At 33.6% G+C, this 23,520-nt stretch overlaps 1 protein-coding gene across 2 annotated transcripts in view; it reads right to left on the bottom strand.

Moving 5' to 3' along the window:
- ZCCHC2 (zinc finger CCHC-type containing 2) overlaps positions 1 to 23,520 on the bottom strand; it is a 73,921-nt gene that overhangs the window by 2,298 nt on the left and 48,103 nt on the right. For both annotated transcript variants that reach the window (XM_031946176.1, XM_003759658.4), the window contains 5 exons: positions 19,268 to 19,403; positions 17,904 to 17,968; positions 17,472 to 17,566; positions 4,847 to 4,975; positions 776 to 2,284 (listed from right to left, as the gene is read on the bottom strand). In XM_031946176.1, the coding sequence (XP_031802036.1) occupies positions 776 to 2,284; positions 4,847 to 4,975; positions 17,472 to 17,566; positions 17,904 to 17,968; positions 19,268 to 19,403 (1,934 nt within the window). The remainder of the gene's footprint in view (positions 1 to 775; positions 2,285 to 4,846; positions 4,976 to 17,471; positions 17,567 to 17,903; positions 17,969 to 19,267; positions 19,404 to 23,520) is intronic.

Raw genomic sequence — 23,520 nt, 5'->3', positions numbered from 1 at the left:
CATCTTCTGAAAAAAAGAAAGGCTAAAATAAACACCAAATATCAAGACTGGTCTTTCCTGTTAAGGTTTGGCAAAATGACAAAGGCCAATGTGAGTGTAGTGTTGACAAGAGTTTGAGAACATTGCATCCAATGTCCCGCTCATATAATTTTTTTTTTTTTTGCTCCCTTTGGTTATATTAAATTTAATTCACATTCACTCATCCCCAAGTCACTGATCTAATATCTTGTTTCTACAAATGTAGTAGAATTTTGGAGATGAATCCACCTTAGATTTGCTGGGAGTTGATGAATGAGGCTGGCTGGTTGTGCATAGATATCCTAAATAGTTATTTTATAAACATAATTGGATGGCTAGACTATTATCTAATTCTTCAATAGTTAAAATTTTAGCTTACTATTTAAGAAAAACATAATTTACAAGACCTTGTTCAAAAAACAAAAAAAAGGTATTGTGATGAGACCTTACATTCCAGAATGAATAATTTCACTCCTTTTTATGAATGCTATGAAAACATACAAGGCTTTTGCTTAAAAGCCCTGATGTTCCATTCTTCATCTGCAAACTAAGTCTCTATGAACCTCACTGTGTTCTATGTAACCTGCCTGGGTAATTAATTAAATGAGCTATTCTGAAATGTTCATTTTATACTTCACCACTAATACACAACATACACAAAGACACACAGACACATCTTTTTGCCATAACAGAATCACCATGATCAAGGTAGACTGGTAAGCTCAAAAACAAGTCCTTTGGGAGTTATCATGATTACCTTGTTGATTGGCCTCCATTGATGACTGCTTACAGTCCTGCGCATAGTGTCCGCTTACACCACAATTGTAACATGAAACATTCCCATTCTTCTTGGGCCCCGATCCATTTGAGTTGGCAACTACATTAGGTGCTGGATATACAGGGTAGAATCTCCCAAATCCTGCCATCTGCTGCATGCCGTAGTTGGCTTGGTTCCCCATTACTGGGTCATGCATCAGTCCATTCGCGTATGGAGTCTGAGGCAGAAAAAAGGGAAGTTGGGTTCCATTGTTCTGATGTGCTTGGTTGAGGTAGCTGCCATTGCAAAGAGATGGCAGAGTAAAGAACGATGGAACTCTATACATTGGTCCAGGCATTGGATTAGGATAAAAGTAACTATTTATTTGAAGGTTTCCATTGGTCCCACAGCTGCACCTTCGTCCACAGGAACCACATGGCCCTGACCCTACTTGCTGAGGAGGTAATAGTGTCCCATTAGTGTTAGTATTTCCCACAGCATTTATGTAAGATGTGCTGTCACTCTGTGCAGTACTGTGTGTTAAAGCAGGGCTTGGGCTAGGAGCAGGGCCTGGTGTATGGGTAGGAACTGCAGGAGGAATAGAAGACTGGACCTGACTGACCCCTGTACTAGCTGACTGAGTCGATGTTACTGCTGTATTTAGCACATTTGTATTCTGGTTAGGTAACACACTAGCAGAAAGGGGAGAGCCTGGTAGAGTGTAGGAAGCTGGTGGCTGTGCTGCTGCAGAGAGGCCAGCAGATGGAAGAACTACCTTTACATTGGTAGGCTGAGGGATTGTTCCTGTGTTTCCCTCAACTTGAGGCACCATTTGATTCAGTCCTACCACTTGGGATGCAGACTTTGTGATGGGATCTGTGGTAGCAACTGGAGATCCTGGAAAACTACCTGGGTTGTGGACTGGAATAAAGGCAGTGTTTGGTGATCCAATGCTTAAGTTTCCCGTGGGCTGCTGTGGAACATTTACTGTGCAACTCTCTGAAGGTCCCTGTGGAGATGGTATTTTTAGCCTGTGTATTGCCAAGTGCAAAGCTGGACTACCAGGCTGGACAGTATGTGGAAGGAAAGGGGATGGTACAGGTAAAGGGGAAGGCAAGAGCTCAAGACGTTTTTCTGATTCTCCAGAAGCAGCTGTTGGTCCTAATATTCCAACTGGTGTTGAATTTGTAGATTCTCGTATTGCAGAAATAGCAACTGGACTAGTAACAAGCATCCCCACAGCTTTGCCATCAGCAGTTTTGGGTGAAGGGACAACAACTTCAGACTTCTGTGCACCATTGTGCATAACACAGTGTAAGGCAGGCATAAATGAAATGTGTTGATATTTAGAAGGGTTTAAAGGATCCTCTGAAATATTTCCATTCTCATTTCCTAATGAAGAAATCTGAGCAGGTGGTTTGATATTGACAGTAGATGGGTTGACAGTGCCATAACCTGTAAACCTGGTTGTAGTTGGATTCCCTGAATCCTCAGAATTGCTGTCTGTGTCTAATGAAAATAAATAAGTGAAGGTTAAAATATAAGCATTACTTTCATGTCTCATTTTAAATATTAGTTTAGAATGTTATAAACTAACAAATGAGTTTTGAACTGTGAAAGAAATGACCCCTTCTCCCAACCTGACCATTTCCCCCTCCTGTCACATCAAAAATTAGTGTGTTTTGAAAATAGAGAAGAGGTAAAAACTCAGGCCAAACAGCAACCATACCAAGAATAAATATCATAAAATAAAAATCTGCTAGCAAAACACTTTATATAAAGGTTCAAAATTATTAAAAATTTTTATCAACATAGAAAAACTCCACTTGATTCCATCTTGCATTGCTAAGTGCTAGTCATATTTACCTCAGATTACACTTAAAACTACTAAAATTACTACTAAAATATTAGCTCAAAATTTGAGAAGTAGGGACAAGAGATTGTATTTTGAGATGGAATGCTTCTCACACTTAAAATGTCAATCTAAACAGGAAATTATCTTTTTTACTTTTAAAGTGTAAATAGCAGTTAATTAGTATGTGAGTACCAGAGTAAATTACAATGTATTTCTATGGTCCAAGAGAACCAAAAATATAATAATACATTCATCAGATCTAAGTTTTCTCCCTTTAGAACACATTCGGACATTTAAAATGCTACTGATGAATGATACTGAGATTCTGTCACTTGGTTTCTAGACTTTATTGTTCAATGAAAGACTGAAATCTAATTTAGACTTTAAAAACCCATTTCCTCAAATTATTTCCTTTAAATTATATAATATGTAGACTTGTGCATGCAGATCACTTATATAATGATTACAGATTTTTTTTCTGCATAAATATATGTTGGGATATAGGTATCATGAATTTTTAAATTTTTATAATAATTGTAAAATCAGTAGTTATTTGGTATAGTGAAGCTTTATGCCTTTCAAATTACTGAAGCATTATCAACTAGAAATGATCATCTTTTGTGATAAAATAGTATTCAACACAGTAGCACAGGTAAAAATATTGCAAAGGAAAAATATTCCCTGGTTGATTTGGTTACAAATTCTTTCTTGCTTAATTCTGGAGGGGAATAAAAAAGATCCAATTGCTTGACACCTACAGAATACATAGCAGATTTTTTGAGGCTCTATCTGTGTTCTGTTAAAGTCTCAATCTACACCAGTAAAGGAAATATCTAGACCTATGAAATCACTGACTCTTGAACTGGGTAGGAGAACAGAGTCAAAAGACATAGGTCCAAATTCTATCTCCAAAAATTCCTAGTTGAGTAACCATGCAGAAGTTACAACTTTTCTTAGCCTTAGTTGCCTTGCTTGTAAAATGGGGATAATACCTGTATTATCTACTTCAGAGGGTTCTCATGAGATTGAAGAGAGAATGTATTAAAGTGCTTTTTAATCCTTAAAGTGAATTAAGTGTCAGTCATCATTATATTAAGCCTGAGTTTACCTCAAAGTGGGGTAAGGGGAGAAACATTTCAAATAAGCAGCTGAATCACAGAACTCTCTTGATTTAACTGACTATACTGTTTACCTATCCTCATTCAAACTCACCCATCACATGATTCATGGATGCTGACTGTGGGTTAGTTTCTTTTGGTCTGTCTTCCCTCTACTAAAAATTCTGTCTGCCAAGACAGAGTTAATATCTATCTAGATATAATATCTAATAACGAGTTAATATTTATGTAGTAGAACCTTAAGACTAAAGACACTGACAGGCAATCGCTATTAGCCAAAACTATTACATGTCTTATAAAAGCTATTATAATATTTAGTATTTGTTTTGATAAGCTAGAAGGATTTTAAGTTGTACGGGGGTAAATATATAAAATCAGTCTCACTGCTTTGTCATATTACATTATTAAAATGTAGAAAATTTAAGCATTGAAAAATTTTAGGTTGTATCTCAAAAAATCATCTCACTTAAGAGCTGAAATGCAGATTTCACTATATTTATCTATATGAAGGTGAATATTTGTTTATAGGAAATTCTGAATCCACAGAAAATGGGAACATCTGGTTGATGCAACTAATCCAGTATTAATCAAGTTATGAGAATAATTAATTATACATTCTCTCACATTTACTCAAATATCTTCTGACACTACCTTTTGTGGTAACCCTTTCTTCCTGTTCATCTTCATCATGCATACAAATAAGATTCTAAAATCAGTAAGATTTTTAAAGATTATATACAAGATTATAAAATCATCAACTTTACTACTATCTGTTGAAAGCATTATGTTCAAAGAGGGTCTACAACTAGGGGAGAAAGTTATTAGGTTAAATGAATCAATTAAGCTAAAGATAAGTAAAGACATTCTTAGGAAAATATAAGTGCTTCAGAATGTTGTAGATTCTCAGATACTGATTAAGCTGTTTAAACTAAGTTCGGTTTTGATAGAAGCAGTTACTTTCAGACTATATCCATTTCTTCCAAGAGCTGCAGACTGTTAAAAAAAAAAAAAGTAAGAAAAACAAACCCATAATTTTTATTTACATGTCCAATCAGGTTTCTGTTTTAAGAGACAAGACACACATGCCACAAATCCAACCTCTGTCTTTTTCTTCTTCACTTTCAAAGCTTTCCCTTCCATCATGCCGTGGGCTAGAAGGAGAACTGTAACTCTCTGAAGATGTTTCTCCACAGGTATCATGTCCAGATCCAATATCCAAGTTGGGATCTAAAAATAAAGACAATATCTTTTCTTATATGATAAGGATCTGAAACCAATTTCCTATCTGTATTCTTGAATAAGATAACACATTTAACAAACTTAAAAAACTGGCTCTTTACCCAGAAAAGAATTCAATCCCCATGTTGAAACTACAGGGCAAACAAAGTTTAACAAATATCCATTCTTAAGATTCCACAAAAGAATATTTGATTAGATATCAGGGGGATTCTAGTTTAGACACGTTTACATTAAATTTTAATGAATTATTTAAGAAGATATCTATAGACAGACAAAGATATAGTGAAATATCAATTTACAGGGGACATTTCTTTCTTTTAACATTAAAAAAGCTAACATGATACATATAAAGTTAGCATTATTATACTCGTTACCCAAGAAGTAACAATAAACTTGCCTTTATACAGGACAGAGGTCAAAAATATGTTGATTAACCCAATTCAATCAAATTAATTCAAAGAATGACCATTAAACACAAGACAACATATTAGGAAATAGTCTTGTTAATCCAGAACTGCCACACACTGACCAAGTTTTAAAGAATAAAATATAGTCAATTTTCAACATTCCCATGTTTAATGTGTTCAACTTGAAGAATTCTCCCTTTTTTATTAGTAACCTCATTTTCATTTTTAAGTTGGGAATTTGCGGCTGTGTATAGTAAAGGAAAAAATGAAAGGTGTGATGTGTCAAGTTTATATCTGCAAAAAGGAAATATATGTAAAAATGTTTGTGAATTCACTCAAGAAAATGTTCAATTCGCTTCTCAAGTGCATATGGAAAAATGGCTAAGTTTGTGGGTAAATGAGATGGTGGGCATCCCTGTGCTCTTGGGACCAAGTGGGCACACTGCTTCCTTTCCTACTTGTGCTACATCCTGACACTGAGCAAAGGACTTGCATGTCATATCCACCCTGTGGCAGGAAAAGACTTCAGAAATCATTGAACACAACGACCTCATTTGACAAATGAGGGAAATGAGTCCCACAGACTGGAAGAGTTGGCCAAAATGACAAGAGGTGGCAGGACTGGGAGATTGGGAGAACCATTAATCCCACTAGTATAAGTACACTCTCTACTAGAGCAGAATGCAACTATTCATGTCTTATTCTGGAGAAATTTGTTCATTTGCTATTATTAATATCTGATTTTTAAACATTTACCCAGTTTAATGGGGGTCTTGCTCTAGTTAGTATTTCTGAGGTTAGGCTTAGTAGTGGCATTATTGAGTGAGAGGGTATGCATAGCATATTAATTTTTGAGGCACTGTTCTAAAATGCTTTCTGGAACAGCTAAACTAAGGAACAGTTTCAGCATCAATTTATTAACTATCTATTTTTTCACAACCCCTTCAACATTTATTATTTTCCATTTTGGGGTTAACTTTTCTGAACTGATGGGTGTGAAACCTCAAAGTTGTCTTAATGTGCATTTCTCTGTGATTTGGAGCTTTTTCTCCCCTTAAAACTTTTAGTATATTGCATTTCTTCCTTTGTAAATGGCTTGCTCAATTTTAAAATAAGGATTACTGTTAGTATGAAACTGGATGGTAGTAGTGCTTTGTAGTTAAAAGCAATACCTATGAGGTAATGTTCCTGTAACAACTCAACTTAGACCAAAATGAGTTGTCTATACAGATTCAAGTTAAGTAGCAATTTAATTAATTATGTGGTAGTTGGAGCATTTATGGTTAGCTATTAGTGAATCTAAACTGACATATATAGGGTTGGGAAAGCATATAATCAGTGCAATATATAACAACTTCCACAATAGCTGTAAGTAGTTCAAATTTCCCTTTGACATCATGTTGTAGAAAACAAATCAAAACCCAAACTCCCCCAAACCCCAAACCAAAAATGCTTCCCTTTAAAGATAAACCAAAGAAACACAGTCTCATGTCTTAAACTTCATTTTTGTAAAGCACTTTGTAGATGCACATTTCAGTTACTCCTAAATCCTGATTCACTGAAGAATTTCTTTTCTAATTAATCAATGCAAACTTAAGTTGGCTGAAGTAACCTAACAAAGTACTCTTATGTTTTAGTATTAAGAAAGTGACATTTCAATAAGACTATTGAAATGGGAAAAAAAAAAAAAACTGTTTAAATAAATCAGAAGCTTGTTTGGGACTAATTTTGTAGAAAATTTTTAAATGACCTGAGGTGAAGAAAAACAGACTACCCCAGAGCCAAAGGACTGTACCAGATGTTTCTAGAGGAAGGGAGACACCTACTTTTCCCCTTTGATTTTTGTTAAGCATCATCCATTTTTCCTTTCACATTATCTTGCCTTATAAGTCACAAGAAAACCTTGAAGTGTTTGTCTTTGGTCTAAAAGAGATGCCCAAATGACCATCCTTTTTAATTTAATAACCTGTTGGCCTTGTTAATAAAATGATTAAAATGTCATTCCCCATCCTCATCTCCCGCAAAAAAACAAAAACCAAACAAACAAACAAAAAAAAAAACCCAGCCCGCTCATATATTTCATTATTTACCAACTGGGGAATTGCTAATTCTTACAGGTTTGAAAACAGTTGTTCATCTATCTTGAGAATGGATTCCTTAACAGCAAAACTTGCTATAAAAGTTCCCTCCATCCCCCAAGATAGCTACTTCCTTTCTAATGATAGCTGCATTGATTTTGTTTCAATAAAAGACTTAAATTTTATGTAATCAAAATTTCCTCATATATATATTTTTTTGATCCTCTTCATCCTTTCTTCTGGCCATTAACTCTTCTCATAGATGTGAAATCTAGATTTTCTTCCGCTTATTTAAGTTATGTAAACATTTGTACCCTGACTTGGTATATAGTGAGATATTCATCTATAACTACCTTTTGCCAGACTGCTTTCCAGTTTTCCTAATAGTTTTTTTCTGAATGAAAAGTCCTTACTGCGGAAGCTGGGGTTTTTGTGATTATGTGATTATTCTATGCTACTATGGTTGTTTGTCTAAGCTACTATGCTTATTACCTATTCTATTAATCATTTCTCTATTTTCTTAACCAGTGCCAAATGGTTTTTGATGATTACTGCTTTGATGATCTACTGCAAAAAATATTTGCCACTACTTTTTCTAGTTCCATAATGGAAATCACTTGGGAGTCTAATAGCATGACATTGACTAAGCAGTTAATTTTCTGCCTAAAATTAGGCACTAATTATTTTTTATAATTTTTATAACTTTCTATTTCTAAATATTAGTAATATTTACTAAGTAAATATTAGTAAGAAATATTCTATTTCTAAATATTAGTAAGAGGACTCAAGTATTTTTTTTTTTACATTCTGTATTTATTTTAAATCCAAATGCTCCTTTTTTCATTTTGCTGAGTATTGTTATAACAAAATTGCTAAAGATTTATGTGGGTGGGTTTGGGTTTTCTTCTTGGGGGAAATTCTGCAATATTATTTACGATTTCTTTCAATTAAATTTAAGTTGTCTTTTTAGGGGGTTCTTGAATCACACTATAATATTCTCTACTTCTTCACTGCTTATGCTTATTACCCCAATTTGTGCTTGTTGTCTTAATGCTATAGTCCTTTTAACACTGTATCAAATAGTAACGGGGCACATCTTTGCTTTGGCCCTGATCTTATTGGAAAGGCCATTAACGTCCTCATTACACATAATGCTAGATTTTGGCATAGAATATCTATTAACTTAGTATAATAAGGAAAGATCTGTGTATTTCCTAATGTTTTCTACACACACACACACACACACACACACACACACACACACACACACACAACTACAAATCAGATATAGATACTGTAGTTTGCCAAAAGCCATTTCAGCATCTATTGACGAAATGATTTTTGTTGCTATTAACATATGATCAGTTATTTATACTTTTCCTATTTTTTGTCTTTAATTTAATTTTTATTTAATTTGGTTTAAATTTAATTTGAGTTTCATGTATAATTTTTCTTGATATAAAGCTGAAGTCTGAAAATATTTTATTTGAAATTTTTACAGCATTGTTTATTAATGATATTGATTTAGTCTTTTTTCTCTGTTTTTATTTTTCTTGGCTTAACAATAAAGATCATATTTGAGTCATTGAAGGAATTTGGTAAGATAACTTCTTATTTTTGTGGTCTGCTTGCAAAATTAGAAAATACTATAAATGTTCCAAATGAATTATTGGAATTGTTCTTTGATTCTTTAAAAAAAAAAAAAATTTCCTTGTAAATATACTTGATCTCAAGATTTTTTTGGTGGGGGGAATTTATTTTTTGGCTTTTTCAACACCTTTTTCTGAGGCTAAATTGTTTAATATGGACATTTTATATTTTTGTAAATGATCATCTATTTCATTTATTGGGGTTTTTACATAGTTTTCTATTTAAAAAATTTCTAATAATATCCTCTATTTCATTTTCACTTTATTTTTTTATTCTGATACTTGTAATTTGGTTTTCCTCTTTCTGTTTAAAAAGAAAACTAGGCTAATAGTTAATTAATGTTTTATTTTTGCCCCCTCCAAAAAAAAAGACCCCCTAGTTTTTATTAATTCAACTTTTAAAACTTTCAATGTTGTTAATCTCTTGTTTTTAGAATTATTGCTTTGGTGTTTAAGGTTTTAAAATATTTCCCAGTTTATTTTTTTAATGCACACCAATTTAGCTGTTTTCTTTTCCCATTGTCAAAAATACTTATAGAGATATAAATTTTCCCTCAAGAACTGCTTTGATATCCCTGGCAATTTTGCTATCTTGTCTTATGATTATGTTTAATGAAATTATTTGCCATTTCTCTACTTTGCTCTTAGACACCATTCCTATATCATTTAAGATGATGTTATTTAGTCTTCAATTAATTTATAATTCTTTCTTCAATGGTTTTTTACTGACTAAGAATGTTTTTAATATTTCCACATTTTAATGGCCTAATTCTGAATCATTTTATTTGTCAATAATTAAAAATATGTGATCTCCCTTCCTGTTCACACTTAATAACCATCAGAAGTCTATAACTAATTTTTCTAAAATTCTATTCACAGACTTAACATCTTTTCCAGTAATTTTTTGTCTAGATTTACCTAGTTTTGAACATGGCACAGTAATATTCCATTACTATTATAGTTTTATTATTTCTATTTATTATCTATTTCTCCTTGTAACTCCTTCAGTATTTCCTTTAAGTATTTATATTAATTACTGTAGATTAATTCATTGTCTATGGCATCTGTTGCAATAAGAATCTGTGATAAAGAGAAACCGAGGCAGAGTTCTAAGCATGATCAATTTATTAGCAAAGCTAGCAATTGCCAACAAATGGGATCCAAGGCTCCTCAATAACCAAGGATCCATCTGACAATCAAGGCAGTTCCTTTATAGTTATACAGAAGAAAACAGACAGTGACATCAATCTGGCACAACAGAGGCATATCTCACTTCTGACTGGTCAGTGCTAAGGTCAATTAACCACAATTTACTTCAATTTATTACCAAGTAGACTAACACCCTTTGGGAAGTTCCCATGGTTGGCAATTGCTGAGGGAGAACAGCACACGTACAGGTTACATGCTAGCAAATTCTACAGATTAGGATATAAATGAGGACACTGTGGCTAGAAACTCCTGAGAAATAGAAAGTACTGGGTAGAGGGTAGTTTGTGTTACAAAACAGGAGATTAATAGGAGTTTAAAGAAACAGGAGTTGAGAGAATTCAAATTAACATTTAAGAGAGAATAATACAAAGCAATTTGATCGTTAATACATAATAAACTGATTAAGACTTGACAAAATAATACAAAATAAAGTGGGGTATCAATTTTCAATTCCACATATCTTTCAGCAAAATGTAGATTTCCTGTTCCTCAATTAAGTCAATTTTTCCTGGTTTTTTTGAGATTATGATTGCAATTCCCCTTCTATCCCACCTCCACCCCACCCATCCATTTCAATTAAAGCATAATAAGATTTTCTTCCAGCCTTTATAACACATTTTAATGTTTACATATGTGTTTTTTATACACAGCAAATTGTAGAATTTTTTCTTATCCACACTGTTTACTGCCTTCTGTCCCAGGAATATTTTCCCCATTCTCATTTATGGTCATTAATTATGTTTTCCTCCCTCCTTAATCTGACATTTTTTCTTTTCTTTGCTTCCCAACTCTTTATAAAGAAAACTGAAGTGCAGTGAAACAAGTATGTTTCATACCAATGCTCTATGAAATTAGCTCCTCCTCCCTTATGGATCTTCTGTTTCTCTCACCCATATCACCAATCACAAGTTCTTACCCTTTTAATTCCTTTTAAACTTTTCTTTTCATCTCCAATTTGAGGTTAGGTATTATTATGCTTATGACTAAGGCCTCCCTAAACTTACTTTCTTATTCCTCCCCTTCTGTTTTCTTATGTTTAATTTGTATATCAAACTCTTTGCTTGGTATGTGTTTGTGTATGTTCTATCCATCAATTAAGAAATTCCAGTGATGCCCACTCTTTCTTCTTTTGTATGTGTCCCACAATTATGTGATAATACTTCCATAATATTCCCTCCATCCCTCTTCTTGAGAATATTTTCCCCCTTTCTTTTCTTTTATTACCAAAATCTATCAGAAGCACTCTCTATTCCTTTTAATTGAGGGATCTCTGACCCATGATGATGTCTCTCCTAATTAGAAACTAAACAGTCCTTTTCAATTCCTCACTTGTATTACCTTTTTTATGTTACACTTATTCCCATATTTTATGTTTCAAAATTTCTATTCAGGTCTTTGTCTTTTCATCAGGAATTCCTGAAGTCCTCTACTTCATTAAAGATGCATTCCTTGTCCCCTTTCTACTTGTTTTTAGCACAGGGCACATGGTAGGTGTTTTTACTGACTTTTTGGTGTAAACCTCTTTCTTTGGTCTTGTGGATTACTGTATTCCATGAGCTCTATGCCTCTAAAATGGTAGCTGCTAAATACTGAATATTCCTGATTAATTTTTTTGAATTTTAAACTCTTGAACTGTATATTTTCTTTTGCTAGCCAAGCTCCTCTTTTTGAAAGGGGTTACGGCTTTTTGGTAGTCCCAATAAGTCTTAAATTATTCTTAATCTGTTTTCTAGGTCAATTATTTTTGACATGTGAAATCTTATATTTTCTTCTATTATTCTGGTTTCATTTTATTATTTCTTTTTGTCTAGTGAAATAATTTTTACATAGTTTATCCTAATTTTCAAGGAGATTTAACATGTACCTCTTGAACTAAGCTGTTATTTTTCTTTCAATCTTTACTCCAAAATTTTCATTTCAATTATTTTAAAGGTCTTTTCTTGCTTCATTGCTTTTAAGAATTCTAACTGATCTTGTGGCTATGCTGTGTTTTTTCTTTAAGGCTCTGCCTTTAAGTGTGGTGGAGTTCTTGGGTTTTTTTCTGGGCTGGTGCTTTAGCAACATCAGTTTTTGCCTGGCTGTGCTTGGGCTACCTAACCTCCGCCCCTATAACGAGGGTCTCTGCTCAGAGAGGTAATAAGTTTCAGGTTCCCTTTGACCTTTAATATTCTGAGGATGGGATCTCCAAGGGCTTTTATGGCACTGTGTGAAGGACACATTGGAAATCTCAAGTAGTGGGGGGTCAAACAATCTGACTCCCAGCCTCTTCCGAGATCCACACTTTCAGTTTCTGAGATTCTGAGGCTTTCTATTCTTGGGAGTTCCAGTCTTCAAAACTACAGGAATGTCTGGCCCAATCTATAGTCACACAGTGAGAGGCTTTAATGTCATTTGCTTAACACTAATTTTCTGTCCCACCCCTACTTCCCCTCTTCCCCCCCCCTGAGTTCTGGGCTTCTGGATGATTTTTTGTACAATTCTGGTATAGCTAAAACAACTTTCTGCAGTGTCTTATTCATTTTCTTGATTGGTTTCATTGGAATAGATTATGGAATATGGGTTGCCTGCCTCCATTCAGGCAACAATCTTGGGCAAATGTGCATATTCACAGCTTGAGTTATATTTCATGTTTAAAAAAAAATCATTGTTTGTATGATAAACCTGTTTCTATTTATCCCCTTATAGCTTTTCATGTCTTTTAAATCACTTACAACACTGAGTGATATGAAGTAATTGTATTTATAACTATATTGCATCACCAGAAGAAGACTGGTATTAAAGAAAAAAAAAGAAATTAGGATTATGATAGAATGAAAAGATTATTTGTTCCCTTTCTTGTTTTTGGAGCTTAGAAGGAAGCATGCATTTACTAAGCATCCTAACCAGGAATTGTACTTAGCACTTTACAAATATCTCGTTTGAGAACAATCCTAGAATGTAAAAGTTATCACTACAGTTATTATTTTATTTTTTTACAATTGAAGGAACTGAGGTGGGGATTAACTAGCTAGCACAGGTCATATGGCCAATGAGATGGATTTGAACTCAGGCCTACCTATCTAGGCACAGAAATGTTATCTATCACAGCTACTTACACCAAAGAAACAGAAAAAGCTAAATGCTTGCTTAATGATGCAACAAGAAACTCAGGATCGCTGAAGGCACTGCACAATTCCCCAAACATGATCCAGCTGTTATGACCCATTCAATTCATAGTCCAGTTTACCATCCAAGATATTTATATCAAAGACTAATTGACTAGTGTGTTGCCTATCATATAACCTAAACAATGTGCTTTTTCTTGAACATTGTGTGCAAATGTTTTAGCAATATGACTATAGATTTTATTGAAGAGGCTTTGATCTGGAACAACATATAATTATCACTTTTTCTTCCAAGCTCTTCATGATCCTTCATGATCTATATATGGACAGTGATGACATCACAGAGATAGTTTTGTTCATTTCTGTGAAAATTTATATAGGCACCCCCTAGGAATCCCCCAAACTCCAATATACTTTTCTGATGGACATTTCATTTGGATACCCCACAGACATCTTAAAACACCTATGTCTAAATTCACTTTTATTATCTTTTTATCTAAACCCACAGTTGCTCCTAAATTCTGTATGTCAAGGGTGCCACCATTCTTCTAGTAACTGAGATTTGAAGTTTCATCCACATTCCCTATTCCCCATTTGAATCTTCTTTACATATGTCATCAATTAGGAGATTTTATGCCTTCTCACTCATTCTTAAATCAAGTCTCCTCTCTAAAGAAAAAATACCCCAAGTCTGGTCACCATCATCTCTTGCAAGGTCCTAATTACTGTAATGGTCTCCTAATTGGTCATTCTATGTCCATTCTTTCTATTCTCCAAACAGCTGCCAAATTTATGTTCCTAAAGAGCAGGTATGATTATATTACTCCCCCATCAAGAAGCTTCAGTGGCTCCCTAGTGCTTCTGGAATAAAATACACAATCTTTTTCTTGGCATTTAAATTCCTTCAAAATATTGCTCCAAAGTACCTTTCTAGACTGATTATTTACTTTTCTTTGTCTACTTTCTATCCCCACCTCATTTTCTAAATGATAAGCAGAATAATCTGCATGCTATGCTGCTTATAAGAGACATTCTGTGTTTGTCCATGCTGTCCCCATATGTCTACTATGCTTTGGACCCCACGTGAAATCACTCCTTGTTTTCTCAAATTAAATGCCATCTCCTTCCAGAAAAACTTTCTTGATTCCTTCCAGTATGTACTGTCCTCCAAATTACTTTGTATTCTATAATCTTCATTTGCTCATCTCTGAACATGCCTCCCCCAACAGAATGTAAGCTTCTTGAGAGAACAGACTTCTCATTTTTGTATCTAAAATGCTGCCTAATTCACAAATCTGTGCTTAATAAACGTGTGCTGATGATGAACAACAAGAATATTACTTTAACTATCAATGGGAACATTTGGAAAAACTTGCCATCAATAAAGAATTCAACTTAAAAAATTTAATAAAGAATGCAGAATCCTTTTTAGATTCTGCTCCATGAAACTGGAAAATGTGTTAGGTAAGTATAGCTCTCTTTCCTTGTTTTATGCTTTACTTGATAATGATAATCAGTCATCTAAGTTGAATAAAACTATCTCTGTGTTCATGTCTGGAACAGAATTATATTAACAGGTGAAAGATCTCTTTTGAAGAAGATATTTAAAACTATAATTTAGTCCCAACAAGTCAAATCTTCTTGAAATGATCAAATAAAAGTAAGTGAAATCATTATTTATACCCCTCTAACAGCTAAATCTTAAACTGTGGGCTACAATTATTAGTAAAAGGCTACCTCTGTTCCATTTGTCATGTTTTGATTAAAGATATTTTCAATGTATGAATATTTTCCATGAAGACTTCAAAAGATGATAAAAGCAGGCTGGTAGTCCTTGAATGTCTCTTAAAAATGCATAGTCTGTAAGCATAGGTTTATTTTTATTTATATTTTTATGTTTTTGGTCAGTTCTAATTGCTCTTTTGGACTTCGAAAGTGACATTACTCCTTAAATGGCTTCACTGCCCAGGAAAATATCATCACTAAAGAAACATAAATTTCTCTTTCATTTCAAATCAATTTCTTGCCTTTCCAATTTTATCCATAAATGCTTTTAGGATTATTTGGCTTGGTTAAATCTCACACCAAGTTCTCTGAAGACCAGTTTTTACTCTTTGTAAACAAAATAACAGTGAATATAAAGAGTAGTTTCTAAACAATCTATAAACCTTTTGTGTATTTTTTTAAATTTTAAATCCCAAACTGTTTTTTCCAAGTTTTCATCATCCTCATATTTGTATGGGAGTCACTGTATAAACATCAAGATATTCTGAAAGATACTTTCAAGTAAATACTTCATAGAACTTTCCTATTTTTTTTTATCTTTGAAACAGATGGTTAGACAAGTCTCAATGATCTACATTATTTATTTGCAGAAGTTGACCACAGCAATGTAGGGGCATGATGACTAAATATCCCATGAAATCACACTCTTTATGCCTTTAGTGCAGGATGATCACCCACTCTGCCCTTTTTCCCACCTCTGATGAAACTCTTTGAATTGTCTCAGTTTCAAATTCTTCATGGCTTCTGATTTCATTAATAGTGAAAATGTCAATAGGAGCTTGCTTTAGTATCTCTAGTAATAGGTCACCATGTTCAGGCAAATCGTCGAGCAACAAGGTTGATTCTTAGCATCCTCTGGCCCATTTTTTCACCACTGTCACACTGAGGAAACACTACTGAGAGTTTTGTTTTTTTTTTTTTTTGACCAGTCTTCTGATTTTGAGTTTCTCTTTACTTAAACAGGTTGGTTCTTGGAATAGTCAGTCACTGGTCCTGTACTCTAATCCTTTCCAGCTTGGTAGGACCTGCCAGAAGTTTGTGTTCCCCTGGCTCAGTCTTTGAGAATCCCAGGTCACTTTCACATCAAGAAGAGATAGACGAGTACTTATGACTTTTGCAGAGGACCACTTAACCTATACTATAAAAAGATATACAAGGAAGTCTCAGGAAATCCTCAAGTTTTCCACCAGATATTTGTTCTATCAGAAAACATTTAGCTTTATGGAATGTTATTGTGTCATAAGAAAAGAGGAATATGAATACTGAGACCATGGGAAGATTTATATGAACCGATGCAAAGTAAAGTGAACAGAACCAGGAATATAATATACACAATGACTACATAAATGGAAAGAACAACAACAACAACAACAACAACAACAAAAAATGGGATACTGTGTAAATATGACAACTACCTGAAAAAAAAAATGAGAAAATGAACCTTTCTTTCTTCTTTGTAGAAATGGGGGACTATGGTTTTATATATGCCACATATGCTTTGCTATGTTGGTTAATGTTGCTCAACTGCTTTTTTCCTCTCTCTTATTCTCAATTGGAAATGAGATGACATAAAAACAACATCAATATGAAAAAAAATACTATAACTTACCTGTCTTCTGAGAAATGAAAGGTGGGGTAGGGAATCCTAGGGTCATTACAAGGGCTAAAATAGCTGTTAAGAAAAACTTCTTAGAATGGACATGGCTGTCTCCAAAGCTAGTCTGCATTATTAGTCTTTTTTAAAAATGGAAAATTTTTTTGACATTTCTTAGTATTTAACTCCCCTAAATGTTAATCATTCATACTATATTTAAAAATATCTATTGCCAATCAAACTTAATCAACTGCAGAATAAAAACCTCCATTTATGAGATCAATCTTTGTAAAAGATCTATACATTACAAAAAAATTTTTTTAAGGTCTATATATGTAGAAGACTATTAGTGATCTACTTTAAAACAAAAATTCTAAGACAAAAAATACCAGTAGAGGGAGCAATGTACTCAACAGAAAACTGGTAGTTAGTAAAAAGGCTAAATATATGACAAAAACAAAAAACGCACAAATATATAGACCTTTAAATTTTTAGATAAAATCATGGATATGTGGTTAAGTTTCTTAAAAAAGGACTAATCAATCAATTATGTGAAAGTCATATACAAATTTGGCTTTATTTCTGTCACTACAAATACTTTTGTTAATACCTTGTATTAAACAAACGAACAAACAAAACAAAACAAAAACTCACTTACCTTTCACTGTGCCTCCATGGACATGCTGGGGTGTGGAGACACTAACACCATTAGTTCTACTGTTCAATCTACTGTCTGTCTTCTTAATTTTCTCCCTAAATTAAAGTTCATACACATTATAAATATTTCTTAATGACTATTAATGCTATGCACAAAAAACTAACTAGCAAACAAACACACAACCTCTTAACTACCAAGTGGAAAATTATCCCCATACATTACTAAATTTATTTGAGGGACTACTGTTTTATACATTTCCCTAAGCCATTATCTTAATGATACCTTTAAATGACAAATAAGAGTATTTAGAACTTCAACTAAGGAATATTAATTTTATAGTAATCCATGAGCTTCATTTTCTACCAATCAGTTAAGAGATACAATTTGTAATATGTACATTCTTCACTACAGGTAATAACAAAGTCAACTTACTTTTCTATTTGAGGTTTTCCTTTCTTTTTACTTAATGAAGATAAGCTCCATTTATCTCCTGCATGCTAGAAGAACAAGACAATACATCAGAAAAGAAAAGATTAATCATAATCAGATAACTATGGATAATCTAGCTTGCAATGGCAAAACATTTTTATCTAATTCTTAGTTGAGCCCCAACCATCTTCTACCTTTTTGAATCAGTTCCACTTACTTTCTCCCAAAATCCCATTTCTAAAAATAAAATAGTTAATAGTTGATATAAGCTAAGGCTGGTCTAAGAGAAGTATAAAGACTTTTGTTGACTGCGTTCAGAAGAAAGCTTGCAAATGACAGTATCCAGAACAAAGGAAAAATTATCCTATTTTCTAAGCACAAATCACTGTCCCCTTGAATAAATGGAGTTTAATCCACATTACTGAATTTAAAACTATCCAATAAGCTTGATATTCTTCTATTTTGGTTTTTAAATATACAATGAAATGTATATGGAGTAGCACTAGAAAAAACTGTTTCCAAAGCTAGTTTTCCAGGTGGAGAAAAGAAATGTTTCCTACCTTCCTTTCAACTGTTATAGGCCTTCCTATTGTCATTCCTGAAAATTGGACTCATTATACAGTTGACTCCAAGTAGCTCTATTTAGTCTGACATTTTAGAAGATGAGGACTTTTTGTTGGGGGAAAACCCCCACACACCAACGTATGTTTGTGCCTCATCTGTAATGAATGGCCCTAGAAAGTTACTTAGCATGCTGACTTGCCTAGGAGTTATCCTGATAGTATATGTCAGAAGCAGGACTTGAAACCAGGTCTTTCTGATTCTAGGATCAATTACAATACACCATGGTTATCTCTACATTCACGTTCTTTATTTTATGCAGATTAAATGGTATTAATAAACTATGGTTAAGTACTAATAAGTGTCCTTTTCCAAAAAAGCTTCAAAACTCTTGTCATCAATTGATAGCAATACAAATGAGATATTAAAGTCGCTCAATAAAGGCTTCCAAGGTATTGAGGGGATTCCTCTATGAAAGACAGTTTGCACATCAGGGAAAAGGCAGAGAAGCTTCCATCTATAGCAGCAGAGGGAGTGTATTCATGCTAATGAATATGGTAAGAATGACCATATGCAATTTGTATTAACTATTCCTATGGCTGTCCCTCACTCTCACTACATAACTCTATATGGTAATTATTATAAAGCCTGATCTGAATTCTCCCATGTAAAATCAGGGCTTTAATTTTCTTTTTCAAGTTAAAATGATTAAAAAAGTCACTTCAGTTTTATTTTCTTTCCATATATAGACATCCTAATGTGTATCTTGAGCTACCAATTTCAGAAAGGAAGGTCGTCATATATACCTGGTCTACTAATGCTGTGCAGTGCTCTGGGTGCTGTAGAACACAACCTTTCTTTCTCCAGTCCATGACCATTCCATTTGGTTCAGAATGTTGTAGAGCAAGACCATCCAATGAGGAACAACTTGTACCCACAGTGCTGTCAGAAGAGAAAAGTGGTTATTTTAAAAGTTCTTAACTTTTTAAAAGTATTTTTCATGAAGGGAAGAAATTATATGATTCCATCCTGAAAGAAATTTCCACCTTTTTTTTTTTTTTTTAACAAAAATTACTTGACCACTTAAAAATCCCAACCTCCAAAATAGCAATCAAGCATAATTATTCATTATATTTCCATACCCACAATATTTGCACTTAAATTTTAGCAATTCATATTTTATTAGAATGTTTACCCATAAGAAATTATATTAAGTTTATTCATTCATTAAAGACCTCTAAAAATTAACTACAACTTTAAAAGCTGTGTAAATGTCTGGAATGCACACATCTGTGACAACAAAACATCATTTGATTGTTTGCTTTTTGAGGGAATAAAGGGCTAGTAGACCGAGACTTGTGATTTGACCAGTGACAATATCAAAAAAATCTGTTATCTAATATATAAAGGCAATTTTAGTCTTAAGAATACTGCTGAGGTATAGTGAGACATTAAAAGATCTACATATGACTCCACAGATGACTTGAAACTTGGCTTTCTACTATACTATGCTACTTTCTCATTATATACTCATATTATTCATATATAAAAATTGTAGGAATAATTTCCACAATATTTTGAGAGAGGCAGCATAGCATAGTGGATGGAGAGCTGACTTGAAATCTGGGAAGATAAGTGTTAAAAGTACTACCTTCTGATGTATATATATATATATATATATATATATATATATATATATATATGCATGATCTATACATAAACACAGAGGTACATAATAACAATGTACCTCTGGGTATACACAAATGTCTGAGTCAATATATGTGCACGCACACACACACACACACACACACACACAAACACATTTATAAAGTGCTTTAAAATTTCATCAAGAAGAGAGTCCATACATTTATTTTCTTCTCTGAGTCCAAAGTTCATTCCTCAAAAGTTTTAGGAAGAACAGAAGTTATTGCTATATATTCTTTTGAAACAAGTTCCTGTAAGTGTCACTGAGCCTCCCAGTTTTCTTTTTTTGTCAACCACAGATGTCCAAAGGAAAAAGGAATTAAAATCTATTCCACTTATTGAATTAAAAGTTCTTTGAAGAACTTTTAAGTGTGTAAAAATGCATTTTTCACAAGTGTGTACAAACACATACTCTATTGCTCTAGCCTTTTGGTATAAACATGTTCATCAGTCACATTTTCCTGACTTACAACCTCTGGGAAGAGAAAAAAACAAGAGTAATACTATAAAACTTGAATACCTATATATTGTGAGAGGTACTGTAAAAAGACAATTTTATCTTGTCAAAATTTAACCGTTTTAGGATTTATCGTTCAATTGTTTCAATAATGTTCAATACTCTGTGACCTGAATTAGGGTTTTCTTGACAAGGATACTGGAATGATTTGCTATTTCCTTTGCCAGCTCCTTTTACTTATGAGGAAATTGAGGCAAACAGGGTTAAGCGACTTGTCAAGATGACACAGCTAGTGAATATATGGGGCCAGATGATCCAGTGTAGCACCAGCCACTGGTTTTAGGATATAAACATGCAACAAAATAAGACTTTTTTTCCTATAGATTCTATTGCAGGAAGGGATGAGATTGAGATTGTCTGGTGCAGAGGAAAGGAAACACAATGTGGATAAGTAGTGTGAAAGTCAAGCTGGTGAGGCTTTTTAAAGGAATCTTGAGGTTAATAGGGAACCATCAGGGTTTATTTGTGGGGAAGTTGGTAGGTATGCTGCTTGGTCAGACCTGAGCTTTAGGAAGATTAACGGGACAGCAGAATGGAAGACAGATTAAGTGAGGACAGATCTGAGGCAAAGAGACCAACCAGAAGTTCTTCTGTAACCATTCAAATCTGAGGTGATGAGGACCGGCACTGGGGTAGTACTGCTATCAGAAGAAAAGGGGACATATACTAGAAGGCTTATGAAGACAGAATCAACAGGATTTGGTGAGAGACTGGATTAGAGTCAAAGTAAGGAGTCAAGGATATCATTGAGGTTGTAAATCTAAGAGATAACGGGAAGGAAGATGGTACTCTCAGTGGTAATATTAAGAAGGTAAGGCTTTGGGGCAAAGTTACGGGAGTTTAGTTTTGGAGATGTTATTTTAAGTTTATACATGACATCCAAATTCAAGATATCCAAAAGGCAATTGGAGATGTGAGACTGAAGATCAGGAGAGAAATTGTTTGTAAATCTAAAATCTAAGTTCAATTCATGAGAATAGATGATATCATTAATCAAAATATTAATGAAATAGGGAGAAGAGGTTCCAGGCTAAAGCTTTAATTAGTAAGAATGGTTTGAACAAAGATCCAACAAAGGATACTGAGAAATCATAATCAACAGGTAGAGGGAAAATTGGGAGAGAGCAATGCCGTGAAAATCTAGAGAGAAGAGAATGTTAAGGAGAAAGTGACTGATAGCGTCAAAAGCTTTCAAAATTAAAAAAAGGAAGAGAACTGAGAAAAAAGCCTCAGACTTAGCACTATTAAGTAGGAGAGAACCATTTCAGTTTAAACTGAAGGTGCAGAATCCCTGGGATGAGGATATAAAGGGGTGTTAATCACTAAGAAACAAGTTCAGTTAGATTATCATTATCTCTAGAGGTCTGGTTTGGGGATGGAATTATCCCAAAGTATCACAGAGGGCAGAAAGAGGGTAATGGAATAACTGGCCCAAGGAATCTGGAAGGCTTCCTTCCTTCTTTTCTTTCTTCTCTATGGTTTTTGTGTGTGTGTGTGTGTGTGTGTGTGTGTGTTTACTGGTTGTTTTTGTTTCTGTGCTTCCTTTAAGACTAAGCTCAAATCTCATTAGAGGTCCTTTTCTAGTCCCTTTAAGCTGCCATTACTTTTTCCTCTAAGATTACCTTTCTTCTACTCTGTATATATCATATACCTATTTGTTTAAAATGCTGTCTTTCCTTATTAAAATGGGAAGACTCTAAAGGTAGGAATTGATTTTTTTTTCTTTATTAAAATGGGAAGACTCTAAAGGTAGGAATTTGATTTTTAGTACAGTATAATAGTGCCTGTTACATAGTAAGGCATCTAACAAATTTTCTTGTTGACAGATATTGACTAGATATTTAAGGGAAAAATGTTATCCTTAACAACTTTTTAAGTAAGTTTGGGTTTTTACTGACATGAGATTCACACAAGGTAAAAATATCCTCCAATGAAAATACATTTGTAAATTAGTCTTAAAAGTTGCAAGACAGCAAGGTTGGCCCTCTAATCAATGACCTACTTTTGAGCTTCTTTAAAATGAATTATAGGATCAAATTTTAGGGCTGCAATAACTTTAAGAATTTCCCATCTACCCCCATATTCTAAAAAACACTCCCATATTTTTAACAATCCCATAATTTTAACAATCAGGAAACTGAGACCCAAAAAAGATTGAATAAATTCTCCAGATGACTCATATAATTAATGGTAAAGACAAGACTAGGGCAGCCTCAAATTTGATACCAGTGTTCTTTCTTTCTGATGTAGCAAAGCTGTTTCAACTTTAGTGTCATAGATACCTGATGCCTATTATCATCACTGTATATTTCTGGAGTCTAACTATATGAGCACTACCAACACAAGCATCAAAAATCTCTAAGTATGAATTAAGTTCTTCACTGGAGCCATTTCACTTATGTAGAAATTATGTTTTTAATTTCACAATTTCTTTTAGTTTCTATTCCCTTTTTTTCTCCCCACAAGGAAAAAAAAAAAAGTGAATGTTTCATAAAGGGCTATACTAAGCACTACCAAGATCCCTTTCATTCCCTAATTCTTTGATTTTATGAAATGACCATATTTAAAAACAAAGCAAAGGGTGACTCAAGGACTATAATTTTCAGTACTTATTATATTTAAAAAATTTTCCTAGGTGATAGAACAAACACAATTTTGATATGAATCACTTCAGATAATCACATGGTCTGGAAAGGAAAATGTACTGAATGATTTAATTAATTTCAACTTGGAATTCGGGAGGTGCAAAGTGACTATAGTACTCTAGCTACACACTTTGACAAAAATTGAAAAGAATAGGAAGTTAGACTCCTGTTTTCCTCAGGGTTACTTCTGCTT

Source organism: Sarcophilus harrisii, chromosome 1, assembly GCF_902635505.1.
Source record: "Sarcophilus harrisii chromosome 1, mSarHar1.11, whole genome shotgun sequence".
NCBI classification, from domain to species: domain Eukaryota; kingdom Metazoa; phylum Chordata; class Mammalia; order Dasyuromorphia; family Dasyuridae; genus Sarcophilus; species Sarcophilus harrisii.
This window is presented reverse-complemented; position numbering and strand designations above follow the sequence as displayed.